The following is a 16,449-nucleotide window of genomic DNA, read 5'->3' on the forward strand; positions in this document are numbered from 1 at the left end:
GGCTTCCTTGAAGCACGAAAGTAACTTCCGTTTCCTCGTAGGTCCGTTTTGTGCCCTCCGGAGCCTTTAGGGAAGCCTCCTGAAGGCCCCTGAAGGCTCCATGAAAAACCGGCCCTACGGGCAAACTGGAAGTTTGGGAACGGACTTCCGGTTTGGCCAAAGGGCCATTTTACGCCCTCCAGAGCCTTCAGGGAAGCCTCCTGAAGGCTTCGGCGTTCAAAAATCTGCTCTACAGACAAACCGGAAGTCACAATTCCTGAGCTTCTATGTTCCCCGTAAGTCTGTTTTTCGCCCTCCAGAGGCTTCAGGGAAGCTCCTGAGGCTTCCGGAGGGCATCTGGGGAGGTGCGGGGGAGGCTGTTTTCACCCTCCCCAGGCTCCTAGAAAGCCTCTGGAGTCTGGGGAGGGCAAAAAAAAACATGCCAAAAGTGGGGGTGGGGGTTGCTGGTCACGCGTGCATAGCTTCTCCCACTTTTGGCATGGGATCCAAAAAATGGTTCGCCATTACTGCCTTAGTTCAGTGGTCCCCAACCCCCGGTCCGCGGACCGGTGCCGGGCCGTGGAGTACCTGGCACCGGGCCGCACAGCGGCCGGGGGCCATGATCGCTGCAGCGGCCGGGGGACATGATTGCTGCAGCGCAAAGGCTCCTGGGCCGTGCGCAAAAGCTCCTGGGCCGTGCGCAAAGGCTCCAGGGAAGAGAGCCCCACGCAGGTACGCAATCAATGTGTCGTCGCGAACAACGCCCCCCACCCCTGCGCACGCTCAGCGGGCCACGGTAAAATTATCAAAGGCTGACTGGTCCACGGCGATAAAAAGGTTGGGGACCACTGCCTTAGATGATAAGTCTCTTAGAACAGCAAGCAGTGCAGTACTGAATTGGCCCAGTCAATATAATTTCCCAATACAATTTCCTTTAAGCATCGAGAAGGGATAATAATTCTTCTGCAAAGGATCCTCTTATGCTTCCATTTATATTCTAAATTTGGAGAAGATGACTAAGTTTGTTTGTGACCTGGGTAGACCTGCCATAGTCAAAATAAAAGTGCTGCAAAACGGTATGTTTCCATACCACCATGCAGGCAGACTGCAACATAATAACCATGTGCTTCTTTCCTTGCACCAGTTTGCTCTCATGCAGTTTTCAGGGGACTTCAGAGAACATTTTAATTTCAAAAGTCAAGACCCTGCACACCTTATAATGGAAGTGAAGCAGCTGTATGGATATACCAAAACAGCCACAGGCATCCGCAAAGTTGTGTATGTTCTGCCCCTCCCACTAAAATACTGTAATTCTTCTTCTTCTTCTTCTTCTTCTTCTTCTTCTTCTTCTTCTTCTTCTTCTTCTTCTTCTTCTTCTTCTTCTTCTTCTTCTTCTTCTTCTTCTTCTTCTTCTTCTTCTTCCTCCTCCTCTTCTTCTTCTTCTCCTCCTCCTCCTCCTCCTCCTCTTCTTTTTCTTCTCCTCCTCCTCTTCTTCCTCTTCTTCTCCTTCCTTCTCCTCCTCCTCCTCCTCCTCCTTCTCCTCCTCTTCTTCCTCCTCCACCTTCATCTTGTTCTCCTTCCTCCTCCTCCTCCTCCTCCTCCTCCTCCTCCTCCTCCTCCCCCTCCTCCCCCTCCTCCTCCTCCTCCTCTTCCCTCTTTTCTTTTCCTCACCCTCCTTTCCACTGGTCAATATTCTTGGAAAAAATATTAAGTAGCTGAATCACTGTTCATTCTTCCTTCCCGTTTCTTCTCAAGGAGGGAACTATTTATTGCAGAAAAAGGATCCCGGAATGAGGCTATAAAGATCCTTATTGTGATAACTGATGGAAGCAAGATGAATGATGCTGCTGAGTATTGGGAGGTGATACCAGAAGCTGAACAATCTGGGATCATCCGTTATGCCATTGGGGTGAGAATCTTCTTAGGAGTCTCAGTGACCAAATATGATCAGTCTTGTATTTCAGTTACATTGACCACCAAAAGGCCCACATCATCCTTATTGGAAATAGTCACAGGCAGCTGGGCAGATGTCATTCTTTGGGGTTCAAACCTTCTACCCAAAATTGAATCCACAGCTCCTTGCAATTTAGATTACAACAGTATATGCAGACCATTAGATTTAGGAATTATCTGAACCCTGGGCTCATTACCAGAATGAATTTGGTACACATCATTTCTCCGCCACGCTGTATGGTTGCCAGTTGCAACAACTGTGTCTGAAATACCCTTCCTTCTTTTCCCATGTTAAGGTTGGTGACGCGTTTTCAACAATCGAAGTCCAGCAGGAACTGAAAGAAATAGCTTCTGAGCCAGACGATGAGCACGTTTTCAGAGTCAATAACTTTAATGCTTTGAAAAGCATCCAGGATCAGTTACAGAACAAAATCTTTGCAATTGAAGGTAACTTTGGGACTTTTTAAGGAGACAATCCCAGGTCCATTTTTTTGGCTATTTCCTAGCATCCCTCCTGAGGCAAGTTCCTATACAAAGTTTTTTTCTGAAACAAGGATGAAGGCAGGAGGTGTAACTCTGAGAATAGCAGAATGATCCATTTGTGATGTATTTCTTACGATTTTGTGTATTACTGGTCTGATCAAGCTTCTGGTTTGAAACTAGCCATTTGTGCCTAGATTGAAAACTCTGTATTGATTTATTCAATTATACATCTGTCAGTTTTACGGACTGAAGGAAGAACTGTTCTGATCTAGGCTTCCCCAAAAAGCACGAGGCAGAGTCCTGGTCCCGACAAAACCCCTTTTATTAAACGAATGTGAATTCCTCTCATTCACATTCAGCAAGGCCTGGCAAACAGTCTTTCAAAGGAATATTTATGACTACAGACCTTATCTATCTTGGAAAGCTGCCATGTAAATATTTTCCCAATGAGATGCTGTGCAAGGAAAAATTTGGCACAGAGTCTCCGAGGTTCACAGACAGATCTTCACACTCCTGCAACAAATCTAACAACCGAACGAACGAATTATTTTGTGCAAAAGCCCACTCCCCTTTCACTCCTCTTTTATTTCCAATGTGGGGGGGGGAATCACCTTCCACCAGTGATTTTACTCCAAGTCTACCTGATTTCTGGGTTGTTCTTTTCTTCTGGGCGTGGGCACACTGGGAACAGGCTTCAGCTGTTCCTCTGCCTCACTGTTGTCTAGCTCCGTAGGCACCTGATCACTGCCAGATGGCCTCAGCCCCATCTCTGCCTCAGATGCAGAGCCCTCATCAGAGCCTTCCCCAGCCTCCAAGACTGGCCCATGCTCCACCCCAACCCCCTCACTGTCCGACTCTGCTGCTAGCTCCATTGGCTGCTGGCGGGCCACCACAAGAACATGCAATTTTACTCTATCCTTACTGATGGCATTCTGTCCTGCTTGCCTGCTGGCGTTGTGTCTCCCCATAGGCACCCAGTTCCAGAGTAGCAGCTCCTTCCAGATGGAAATGTCCCAGGAAGGTTTGAGTGCCCTGCTGACTCCGGTGAGTGATTTTGAGCTGTTGAAAGAAATGTCCTTCTGGGTTCAGTTCCAAGTGGGGGGAAAAGACACTGGAGACGTGGAGGCTGCTTGGAAAGATGGTTTATTGGTGGACAGAACCACATGGCTTGAGTCCTGAACAGAAAAGGTGATCACATGCTTCAATATTGGTGGAGAAGAAGAGAAGGGAGGGCTGAGATGCTGAGTCCCTGGTTTTATGCCCTCTCTGGCCTTTGATCTTGATCTTGTATTCTGATTGGTTGTCAGACTCCCATGGGCCCATGCAGGGGCAACTCTCTAGGCTGCGTTTTGAATCCAGGTTTGGTTGAGTTCTCAGATGCCATGTTGTCAGTTGAGTAAAGGGCCAATATTATCATGCTTTAATCCCATCCCCCTGGGGCTGAAGTGGAGAAGTCTTTATTATGTAAAGTGGACTAGCTTGGCCTTCTTAATGGCCTATTGACAAAGTGGGGATGGACAGGAAGCTACAGGAAGCTATTCTGTCTTTTAAAACACGTTTCTTTCTTTTCACATCCAGAGAAATATTCTGCCTTTTCAATATTTCCTAGGATATTTCATTTTTCTGGGAGAGGGCTGGGTGATAACTTTCTACAGAGCCCAGCGTGGATCATAGAAACATAGAGCTAGAAGAGACCTTGGAGGTCTTTTAGTCCTTCTTCAAAAGTGTGTGTCTTTATACCATCCCCAACAAATGATTGTCTAATTTTTTCCTTGAAAACCTCCAGTGATGGAGCACCCACAATTCCAGGAGGCAAGATGTTCTATTGATTAATTATTTTCACTGTCAGGAAATTCCTCCTTATTTACAGACTGGCTCTTCCTCTGATGAACTTCCACCCACTGCATTCTTGGAGACAATATCTTAGTAGACTCTTAATGGTGGGCAATGAATGTCCTGTCCCCACTTTTCCCCTTTCTGCCATTTCTCTCTCCTACTTTCAATAACAATCCCTGTCTTCTCTAAGAACCCCCCCCCCCGAAATCTTACAGTAATAAATCCTACATTGGAACATTGCTCAAAATGACCAGTATCCAGACTGAACAATCCTGCTGAAATCACCAGAGATAGCTTAGCTTTGCAGAAATGTCTTATAAAAATGCATCTTTTTTCTAAGAAAAAGGTATGTGAGACAGCAATGGAGGGAAATTACAGCCAGTTTGGTCTAGAGCCATGATGGCAAACTTATGGCACACATGCCACAGGTGGCACATGGAGCCCTCTCTGCGGGCATGCGAGGGGTAGTCCCAGCTCAGCTCCACAACACATGCCTGCGCACCTCCCACCGACCAGCTTTTTGGGTCTCTGGCATGCATGCAGGAGACACGCTTGCGTGCGCAGGGGGCGGGGGGAGGTTGTGTGCATGGCACGACAAAGCCGCGCTCGACTAAGCCGCGCCTGATTAAATCGCGTCGCTGACGTCATCAACAGGGCGACAACAGCGAGCACGGAGAAAGAAGGGTGCTTTAAATAGCGCTTTGAAAGCAAGCCGATTCAACTTAAGGTAAGGGTTAGGTTTAGGGTTAGGTTTAGGGTTAGGTTTAGGGTTAGGTTAAGGGTTAGGTTTAGGGTTAGGTTTAGGATTAGGTTTAGGGGAGTTAGGTTTAGGTTTAGAGGTTAATTTTAGGTTTAGCGTTTGCAGCGTGCTTCTGTCTCCGCGCTGTTGTCGTGCTGTTGATGACATCAGCTATGCTGTTTCGTCGAGCGTGGTTTAGTCGAACACAGTTTTGTGGTGGAACCGGTTGTGTGCATGCGGGGGAGATATGGGGAGTACGGGAGAGGGGTGCAGCGCACCTCCGTGCCCTGTTTTTGGTTGCAGGAGGCTTCAGGGAGGCCTGCTAGGCAAAACAGGATGCAGGTGGCTGGTCACGGGTACATGTGCAGGGGGAGGGGGAGCATATGGAGTTGTGCATGCATGCACAGGGGATGGGGCATCGGGGTGTCACATGCACATTGCATTATGGTGGGGGCATGCACGCGCTGGGTGTCTCTCTCGTGCGCTTTTGGCACGCAAGATCAAAAAGGTTTGCCGTCACAGGCCTAGAGGGTTAAAGCATCAAGTTAGAAAATAGGAGACAGAGAGTTCAGGTCCTGTCTTAGCCATGGAAGGTTGGCATTGGGCCAGTTATAACTCTCTTAAATGGATCACCATGTGACTGGACCTGTTTTACGACCTTTTTTGCCATGGTTGTTAAGCAAACTCAGCAATTGTTAAGTGAACTCATGGGGTATTTGTTGTGGGGTTGATTTTTGCCAGAAACCAGAAATAAACACTGGTTTCTGACAAAAACATTGTAAATTGCAGTCACCTGACTGTAAGACATTGCAAAACAGTCATAAATGCAAATATATTGCCCAAAATATGTGATTGGGATGTGTGTGTGTGTGTGTGTGTGTGTGCGTGTGTGTGCACACACGCACCTGGATATGAGAACTTCAAATCCAGGTCATAAATCCATTTTGCGGGATCTGTGATAGCTCCAAAGAAATATTTGCTAAGCCACCAGTCTAAATTAAGATCTATTTGTAGCAACCTGCAACAGTAAGAACTTAATCTTTTCTTAAAACTAACTTTTCATTTGTCTACTGCTACCTTATGCTTGCTTGCGCTCTGCTGCTCCAGACTGCCATGAACTGTGGGGAGAGGGAATGAAGCTGGGAACGCTTGGGGAAACGAAAGTAAGGGCTGTACCTCCCCAAGATGCTGCTTCAAGGTCACCCAGCTGGAAGAAGAAGGGGGCTGCATGCCAAACTGTGCTCAGACTGACCGTTATTAAAACATCTTGCCGAAATAGAATTAGGGATTTGGGCACGTAATTTTCAGTTCTGGCTTTGCATTACTGCAAAACACTTGATCTCTAATAAACTATACCTGTCTCAAGAAATAGAGCCAAGGATCGTTTTTGTTTAAAGGTTCAAGTTGTGGTGGGTCCGACATTATTTCCACCCCCCACTACGATGATCCTATAGTCCTACTCTAACTTTTTGCTGTGATTTAGCTAGGCCCTGTCGTTGGAGCTGTGGGAGCCTATGATTGGTCTGGAGGATTACTTCTGTATCAAACCAGCAACCGAGACCCAAAATTCATTAATATCTCCAGCACCTTCAAAGATATGAGTAATTCCTATCTTGGTAAGAAATACCACCCAGAATTCATACCCTCCATTATGTTCTATCCCTCTTTCGAATAATTCTACTGAAATTATCATAATTAAACTCTCTGTTATTTTGGACTATGCAAGGCTTTCTTCTAGCAGAGTTGACGATTTTCCATTTAGTTCAGTGTCAGGAAGCAAGTTCACTACAGGTAATCCTCAATTTGCAGCCACAATTGGGACTAGAATATCTGTTGCTAAACAAGGTGGTTGTTAAGAGAATTGCACACAACTTTTTTTGCCACAGTTGTTAATTTAATGATTGCAGCAGTTAACCGACTCATGCGGTTGTTAAGTGAATCTCTTTCCCCCACCCCCACCCCCCTTGACTTTGCTTGTCGGAAGCCAACCTGGGAAGGTTACAAATGGTGATTACATGACCGTGGCATGTAGTAAGTACATGCCAGTTGCCAAGAATCCAAATTTTGATCATGTGACCATGAGAATGCTGCAAGTGTGAAAAATGGTCATAGATCACTTTTTTCAATGACATTGTAACTTCAAACAGTCACTAAACGAATGGTTGTAAATCGAGGACTACCTTATCTGCATTTTTAGATAATTATCTTCCACACACGGACCTGTCCCAAGCTTGATTGTAAGTTCAAAGGGTCCTTTATCATCATGTGAGTTATTTTGTTTATTATATCTCGCTATGTGCATGTATACATAGTATAGTCTTTATTGTCATTGTACAAAATAAATACAATGAAATTGGTTAAATACATAAATACATCCGAATAGAGAATACGTTGCTTCTCTATGTCATATAATACATGTGGGTATATGCCAGTAGAGGATTTTGGCTCCCGTTGCAACCGGTACGCTGCAACGGGAGCTGGGCATGCAGCATGGGCATGCACACTGTGCATGCATGCGCACTCACCGCATGTGATGCTCCAGCCTCTCGGCAGAGTGTCACACAGGCGCCATACACTGCGCACATGTGTGCAGATGGCCCATTTCCTTCAACAACAGGTAAGGAATGAGGGAGGGAGGGCAGGCGGCCCTCCAAAGTACAGAGCTCAGGGTGGCTGCAGATGGCCTTCCCGAGCTCAGTTTTTGCTGGCAGAGGGTTGCAGGAGGCTGTCACAGGTGAAAACAGATCCCATTTCACTGGCAGAATGCTTGGGCCACCACAGGTGCCCCCTGATACGAAAGACATTGAGCTGGCTGGTCACCCACTCCAGCCCCCGTGTGTCAAACACAACCCTGATGTGCCCTCAATGAAATTGAGTTTGACACCTCTGATGTAGTGTATATTGGGAGGTGTGACCCTTTGAGAGCTGTAGGCAACGGAATTGCATTTTAATGTATGCCGATTAGTGTACATTCAAAGTAACCAGAGATGGTGTTGTTCCCAGTTTGGCCTGGATCGGGTGAACTGGTAGTAGCAGTGGCAGGAGGCTCCGCCCAGCCGCCTGGATGCTTCTGCACATGCGCAGAAGCATCACGTGCAGACACGCGCACACGCAAACCGGTAGTTAAAAAAAAAATAAAGGAAGCTCACCACTGGAAGTGACAATAAAGTTATTCTAAGCCTTTAGCTGTCTCATTTCCCCTTTAGGCTATTCTTCTCAGCCTGTCCGGTTCCACGGGAGGAATGGTCTGGTTGTGGGAGCTCCTCGCTATGATCACATCGGCAAAGTCGTCTACTTTGAGAATGAAGCCCTGAGTAGGGAATGGCGGCTGAAGATGGAGGCAGTCGGGGAACAGGTATGAACGGAGATAAAAGAGCTCCAAAAGAATTGAAGAGAGCCTGGATGGGCATCAGATTCCACCCAAAAACATCACTCAAAAATGTGGGCTATTCGGCAAAGGTTCACGGTCCCATACAGATAGCCCTCGACTTACGACGACAATTGAGCCTGACATTTCCAATGCTAAGCGAGGCTGACCACAATTGTTAAGTGAATCCCTGCGCTTGTCTATGGAGATTCTTAGTCATCCAGGCCATGGTTGTCCCAAAGATGCTTTTTCCAAGAAGCAAATGGGCTTTCTTTGTTTTACTTAGAAGATGTATCGCTTCTCATCCAAGAAGCTTCTTCATCTCTGACTGGACAGTGGGGAATAGAAGGATTTATAATAGCTTCTTGCGAAACATCTTCAAATAAAAACAAGGAAGTCCAGTTGCCTCTTGAAAAAAAGCACCTTTGGGACAAACACTGCGTTTGTTAAATTAGTAACACGGATGCTAAGTGAATCAGGCTTCCCACCTTTTCCCTGTTAGAAGATCATAAAAGGTAATCACATGATCCCGGGACACTGCAAATACAGGCAAATTGCCAAATGTCCAATTTGGACCTGACGATGGAGATGACGCCACAGTCATAAATGTGAAAAACAGTCATAAGTCACTTTTTTCAGTGCAGTTATAGCTTTGAATGGTCACTCAAGAAATGACTAAGTCGAGGACTACCTGTATATTCACGCATATCTTGTTAAGAGCCAAGGTGGCGCAGTGGTTAAATGCAGCACTGCAGGCTACTTCAGCTGAAAGCACACGTACAAATCCAACCAGGCTCAAGGTTGACTCAGCCTTCCATCCTTCCGAGGTGGGTAAAATGAGGACCCGGATTGTTGTTGGGGGCAATATGCTGACTCTGTAAACCGCTTAGAGAGGGCTGAAAGCCCTATGAAGCGGTATATAAGTCTAACTATTGCTATCTTCAGGTTCAAATCTTACATCTTTTCTCTCCCTCAGCCTCCCAATGGACTGAGAGTGGATCAGAGTTCAGAGGCAGCTGACAATGTTCAGATGTTATTATGCAGTGCATCTGTCAATCTATATATAAATCTTCTTGACATGTCTCCTGTGTTGATATAAAAGTTCCATAATTTCAATAAAGATGAGATGATGGGACTGGCAATCCCAAAATACCAGGATCTGCCAGGCTATAAAATACTTAATTTTAGGCTCCAGATTGAAATTTTGGTCCTTCTGCTGGTTAATCCCTTTCGAGAGAGGTGAGAATTCCTGCTGATGGGAAAAGGAACTTTTCACAGCTTTGTAGAAGGCTTCATAGCTGAAAGATAAACAAATCTTCACTTTGGTTTTGGTTGAGCTGCCAGAAACAAATCAGTTCAGCTGCCAATCGCTAATACAGTTGATTTTGTAGGGTTGCAAAGAACTAAGGAGAGGGGCATTAAATATCTGAAAATACCTTTTTCCTTTATTGCCCGCATCCTTCACAACATATGGTTGAAGGCTTAAATATTAGACTCTTCAAAAACCTAATACTTCTTGCACCCAGCGGTAACATCTCTGCTGCTGCAATTAGAACATGAAACATGCAAATAATGGCCTTGACCCATTTTTCTTTTTTTAAAGTAGAATGAAATTAAGAGATGGTTATTTGATGCAATAGGTTGGTTCTTACTTTGGAGCAACTCTATGCTCAGTGGACCTCAATCAAGACACAAGCACAGATTTAGTTCTGATTGGAGCTCCCATGTACTATGATGCCACTGCAGGAGGAAGGGTTCACATCTGTCTTTTTAAGGTAAGAAACTTCTGGATTTATGAAACACGGATAAACGATAGTTGAAGATGGGCAGCTCTAGAGTTCCTATAATTTCCAACATCTGCTCAAAATTGCCAGGTGTACGCTGTAAATCAGGGGGAGGAAAAATTGAGGGAAAACTGTTACTTTTATTACAGCTAGTCCTCAATTTACAACTCATGATTATTTGAAGTTTCAATGGACCTTCCCAGATTATTTGTGACCTGATTCTGAAGTTCTGGTCTGCATTTGGGTGATCAGCAACCAGCTTGCATTCACAACTCTCTGTAGCATCCTCTAGTCACATGGCCATGTTTAACACACCTTTGCCAAAAGCTGTCATTTTCTTCTGATTTTTTGGCAAAACTGGTCCATGGCAGACAATTGACATCTGTCGCACTTGCTTAACAGCCACTGCAAAAAAAAAAAAAAGAGTCATAAAATCAGGCCGGTGACATGAGTAACCCATTTTTTCAACTGTCACGACTTATGACCATTAATGGGCAAGCTCCTTTACCATGGTATGTTGAGAAGTACCAATATTTCTCGATATTTTTTGAAGGCTGATCTCCAAAACAGCAACAAATATTGGAAATGTGTGTGACACTTGGCATAAACATTTTAATTTGGCAATGGAATCTTCTACTTGTTGCTTCTGAGGAAAACACTGTTTTAAACAGAGGTTCTATCTTGAAGGAAAGAGATGGAGGGAAAAAACCCCTGTGTATATGTCAGGAGATGTGAAATACTGAGGATCCATTTATGCCCTCGACCCCAAATGGGTTGGGAAGCACATTTATTCTCTCTGGAGAATTCTAGTAATAATGGCTTATGCAACTAAAGAAAAGGCAGGTGTTCAGAACTTTCACTAAACTACAAGTCCCAGAATTCCTTGGGGATTCCTTGGGGAACTATGACAGTCCACGATGGAATAAAATTGTATCCTAATGTAAATATGTTCACAGATGTTTAGTAAAATGTACTGAAGTAGGAACAAGCTTTCCGCTTGCTCCCGGGGAGGAAAGCTATGGCAAATCTAGGCAGCATACTAAAAAGCAGAGACATCACCCTGCCAACAAAAGTGCATATAGTTAAGGCTATGGCTTTCCAAGTTGCAATGTATGGATGTGAAAGTTGGACCATAAGAAAGGCTGAGCGACAAAGAATTGAGGCCTTTGAACTCTGGTGCTGGAGAAGACTCATGTGAGTCCCTTGGACTGGAAGGCATTCCAACCAGCCAGTCATGGAGGATATCCGCCCTGACTGTTCTTTAGAAGGCCAGAGGAAACTGAAGAGGAAACTCAAATGCTTTGTCCACCTAATGAGAAAGAAGGACTCACTGGAGAAGAGCCTAATGCTGGGAAAGAAGGAGGGCAAAAGAAGAAGGGGGACGACAGAGAATGAGGTGGCTGGATGGAGTCACCGAAGCAGTTGGGGTGAGCTTAAATGAACTCCAGGGGATGGTAGAGGACAGGAAAGCCTGGAGGAACGTGGTCCATGGGATTGCAATGTGTCAGACACTACTTTGCAACTAACAACAACAACAACTGAAGTAGTATAAAAGTAATAGGAATTTTTTTCAAAGACTATATTGGGGGGGGGGGTTGCCCTCTGAGAAATCCATCTGAATTCCAGCATATTTTTCTTACGTTTTGCAGAATGAAGGTTTTTCCTGTACAGGCAGCAACACAGCTTTGAAAGGAGAGCCAGGACATCTGTTTGGTCGCTTCGGGGCCAGCATTGCAGAAGTGGGTGACATCACTGGGGATAAATGGACAGATGTAGCCATTGGGGCTCCCTTGGAAGACGAGAACGCAGGAGCCGTGTACATCTTTTCAGGGAAAAGGGCATCCATCGAGCGCAGTTATGTTCAGGTGAGCTGACCCTCAGGCTTTGCTTGACCAAAGGGCCCTCTCTTTCCTCTGGAAGCAAGACTTGGAGGTGCCTTGAAGACAGGGGTGGGTTTCTCGCCCCGTTCCAACCAGTTCGGTTGGAATGGGGCCGGCGGCGTCCTCGTGCACGCGCGCGGTGCACACATGCGTACTAGTGTCTGCGCGATGCTCCAGCTGCTCCTGGAGGATCACGCAGGCGCTGTATGCGTCCTGCGCATGCGTGGAAGCGCAGAACTCGTCAAAACCGGGTAAGGACCGCGGGCGGGCGGGCAGGCGCGCCCTTCGCCGTTCCCGGAAGTTACTTACTTCCGGGTTCGCCGACCAACTAGTTCGCAGCGACCGCCGCGAACCGGTTGAAACCCACCCCTGCTTGAAGACCAGGGGTGGGTTGCTGCCGGCATTACTGCTGGTTTGCATCCTGCACCAGCCTGCCTTGATGAAGAATATCTAAAGATGATCCTTTTATTATATTGATTCTATCTATCTATCTATCTATCTATCTATCTATCTATCTATCTATCTATCTATCTATCTATCTATCTATCTATCTATCTATCTATCATCTCACCCTCTATTACATATTATCTTATCTCTCATCTGTCTGTCTGTCTGTCTGCCCATCCATCCATCCATCCATCCATATCTATCTGTCTGTCTGTCTGTCTGTCTGTCTGTCTGTCTGTCTGTCTGTCTGTCTGTCTATCTATCTATCTATCTATCTATCTATCTATCTATCTATCTATCTATCTATCATCTATCTATCTATCTATCTATCTATCTATCTATCTATCTATCTATCTATCTATGTACCTACCTACCTACCTACCTACCTACCTCACTCTCTATTACATATTATCTTATCTATCTATCTGTCTGTCTGCCCATCCATCCATCCATCCGTATCTATCATCTATCTATCTATCTATCTATCTATCTATCTATCTATCTATCTATCTATCTATCTATCTATCTATCTATCTATCTCTGATTTATTATCTTTCATAGCCAGCCAGCCAACTATCTAGCTATCGAGCTGATATCTAGCTATCTTCTATTATCTATCTCTCTATTATCTATTAACTTTCATCTCTATTTACCTGTTATCTCTATCGCGCTCTCTATAAATAACATACACATGTGCACTCAAGATGGAAAATATGCTTAACACCCTTTGAAGTCATGAGTGTCCTGAAAAAGTTACTTATGGCTATCCTCACACTTATGACTGTCCTCACACTTATGACTGTCACAGCCTTCCCCTGGTTATGTGGTCACAATCCAGGCAACTGGCTTGCATTTACAACCGAGGCAGTATCCCAGAACATTGTAATAGCCATTTGAGGCACCCATTTTTTTCCTTGCTTACCTTCCTTGATCTTTCTACAGCGCATTGAGGGACTGAAGTTTTCTGGAAGGTTTTCTTATTTCGGCCAAGCTATCAGTGGAGGAAGAGATCTTACGGGGGATGGACTGAAGGATATCATTGTGGGACAACAAGGAAGAGTTTTGTTGATGAGGTGAGGAAGGACGACATTTTTCTCCTAGTTCTCCTGCCTTCTTAAATGTGCATAATCAGGCCCATAGCCTCAGTAAATAGAGATGTTTATATTAAGGCAAGATTATATTTATATATATGTTTACTTTTCTTGTCTTCCAAACGTAGACTCAGGATTCCTTCAGTTCTTCCTGTTCCTGATTTCAATCAGCTCATAAACTGCTGGGTTGGTGAACATAATGCTGTGGGGCCACACTGGAGTAAACTTTTTCATAAAAATAGGGGGTCTACAAATTAGACAGTTTCCCATTGGCAGGACCTCTCACGTATCCTGTCTTCTGGTTCTTCTGTCTCTTCCGTAGAAGTTGAGATCTCCAGGTCCTCTGCTTTCTAAACTAGCAAATCTATTGTTTCTCACTAATCCCAAAAGACAACAATGAAATTGGAGGAGCAAGACAGTTTTTGAACCCTGTCATTGCTGCTGGAGGGACAAGTGGATTTAAGGATTTAAGGATTTAACTTTATTTGTATGCCGCCCTTTTCCCTGAGGGGACTCAGGGTGGCTCACAATTCAGGGGGAGGGAAGGACGAAACAAGTTATACACATGAAGACAATACATCGTTAAAAAGCACAACAGTCATACTATTTGGGTGGGGCTGAAGTCTTTAGCCCCAGGCCTGTCGGGACAGCCAGGTTTTAAGGGCTACGCGGAAGGTCTGAAGGGTGGTGAGGGTACGAATCTCCACGGGGAGTTCGTTCCATAGGGTCGGAGCAGCCACCGAGAAGGCTCTCCTCCGGGTAGTTGCCAGTCGACATTGACTGGCTGATGGAATTCGGAGGAGGCCTAATCTATGGATCTTATCGGCCTAGTGGAGGTAATTGGCAGTAGGCGGTCTCTCAAGTACCCAGATCCAATACCAAGTGGAAGAAGTAAGGATAGTAAGGTTGACACCAGTGAGGTCAGTTGCTACGTGGTTAAAAAAAAAAAATGCTCCTCAGAGATTGGGGAGTGAACCAGTGGCTGTGTGATGTACCCTCAGCTTAGATCAGTGTTCCTCAACCCTTGTTATCTTTAAGAATTCTGGACTTCAATTCCCAGAATTCTCCAACTGAAAGAAAGACAGCCAGGCAGGGGAATTCTGGAAGTTGAAGTCCAGATGCCTTAAAAGTCACCAAGGTTGAGAAACATCGGTTTAGATGGTTTGTGCTGGCTCATGTAGGATGCTGATTCCTAAACACACAATATTTTAATGAAAATGATCTTCCATTTTCCGATTGCTTCCAGGTCTCGTCCTGTTCTGCAAGTGAAGATCTCCATCATCTTCCACCCACCTTCCATCCCAACCTCAGTCCTCCAGTCACAGAGGCCAACATCTCAGGAGAAAGTGACCAGCATGGCAGAAGTGTGCTTTACCATTTCGAAAGTCACTCAAGATTTCCTAGGTCCGTGATAGTGAGCCTCTCTGTAGGCACGTGAGCCATTGCCTCCCACCGCCAACTGATTTTGGGGTTTACCCTGCAGGCGGGAGATGCATGCGTATACCTTTCTCATTTTCTGCAGCCCATGTCTTCCCAGATCTCCAGAGATTTCCCCTTCAGCACTGTTTTGAGTTGTGAGGCTCCCATCCCCCGTCAGCGCTGTTTTGAGAAGGGGGGATTTTTCCCCTCCCCAGTGCTGTTTTGGGATGGGAGGCCATGGGGGGGATGTTGCACACGCATCTGTGAGGCGAGCACAGGGGGTCGCACGTGCATGCATGTAGGGTGAGGGGAATGCAGGGTGTCACACATGGATGTGCAGGGAGGTGGGGCGCATGGGAGGAGCATTGCATTATGGGTGTGGGCAAGTGAGTGCGCGCAACAGCACATGTACGTGTGCTTTCAGCACCAGAGGAAAAAATGGTTAGCCATCACTGTCCTAGGTGATGGGAAATGCTGTAATCCTTTGGGGTCCTACAGCAATCCACATCCTTCAAACCCATGCAGGGCAGATTTTTTTTTTAAATTACTTTTTTATTTTATCAATTTCATATATACATTCACAATTATATGATCTCATATCTGTTATTAATAATATGTATTTATAACAATTTTTCCCTACAGTTGACAATATACTTGAAAATTGCTTTCTTACCATCCCATAGATCCATCTTATCTTACAACAGTCCTACTTCTTCTTCCCTCCCTCCCTCTTTCCTTCCCTCATTTCTTCTCTCCTACTCTTCTTCCTTCCCTCCTTCCTTCCCTCCCTCCTTCCCCCTTCCCTCCCTCCTTTCTTCTCTCCTTCCCTCCTTCCTTCCTTCCCTCCTTTCTTCTCTCCTTCTCTCCTTCCCTCCTTCCTTCCTTCCCTCCTTTCTTCTCTCCTTCTCTCCTTCCTTTCCCCCTTCCTTTCCTCCTTCCTTCCCCCCTTCCTTCTCTCCTACATTCCCTCCTTCCTTCCCTCCTTTCTTCTCTCCTTCTCTCCTTCCCTCCTTCCTTCCTTCCCTCCTTTCTTCTCTCCTTCTCTCCTTCCTTTCCCCCTTCCTTTCCTCCTTCCTTCCCCCCTTCCTTCTCTCCTACATTCCCTCCTTCCTTCCCTCCTTTCTTCTCTCCTTCCTTCCCTCCTTCCTTCCCTCCTTTCTTCTCTCCTTCTCTCCTTCCTTCCCTCCTTGCTTCCCTCCCTCCTTCCTACCCCCCTTTCTTCTCTTTTTTCTCTCCTTCCTTCCTTCCTCCTCTCCTTTCCCTTCTCTCCTTCAGGGCAGATTCTTGATTAATTTAAATATGTAAAGAAGTGCATGATATAGCCCTCTTATTGGCCTCCCGCTTCCAACACCATGTCGCTGGTTCATCTTTTCTAGCATTTCTCCATATTTACTGAGGAAACCTCTCACACACTTCCTCCTGCACTGAAGAATCTAATACAGCGTTTCTCAACCTTAGCAATTTGAAGATG

General features: G+C 45.6%; 1 protein-coding gene across 1 annotated transcript in view; it reads left to right on the plus strand.

Annotated features, from left to right (window-relative positions):
• LOC106542533 (integrin alpha-D) overlaps positions 1-16,449 on the plus strand; it is a 64,021-nt gene that overhangs the window by 9,000 nt on the left and 38,572 nt on the right. The window contains exons 7-16 of the mRNA XM_087714684.1: positions 1,124-1,257; positions 1,735-1,888; positions 2,229-2,379; positions 3,386-3,459; positions 6,474-6,606; positions 8,197-8,345; positions 9,998-10,132; positions 11,791-12,006; positions 13,411-13,541; positions 14,806-14,963. Of these exons, the coding sequence (XP_087570810.1) occupies positions 1,124-1,257; positions 1,735-1,888; positions 2,229-2,379; positions 3,386-3,459; positions 6,474-6,606; positions 8,197-8,345; positions 9,998-10,132; positions 11,791-12,006; positions 13,411-13,541; positions 14,806-14,963 (1,435 nt within the window). The remainder of the gene's footprint in view (positions 1-1,123; positions 1,258-1,734; positions 1,889-2,228; positions 2,380-3,385; positions 3,460-6,473; positions 6,607-8,196; positions 8,346-9,997; positions 10,133-11,790; positions 12,007-13,410; positions 13,542-14,805; positions 14,964-16,449) is intronic.

This window comes from Thamnophis sirtalis, unplaced genomic scaffold (genome assembly GCF_051295495.1).
Source record: "Thamnophis sirtalis isolate CommonGarterSnake01/CBP01778 unplaced genomic scaffold, rThaSir2_p1.2 scaffold_4, whole genome shotgun sequence".
Lineage (NCBI taxonomy): Eukaryota > Metazoa > Chordata > Lepidosauria > Squamata > Natricidae > Thamnophis > Thamnophis sirtalis.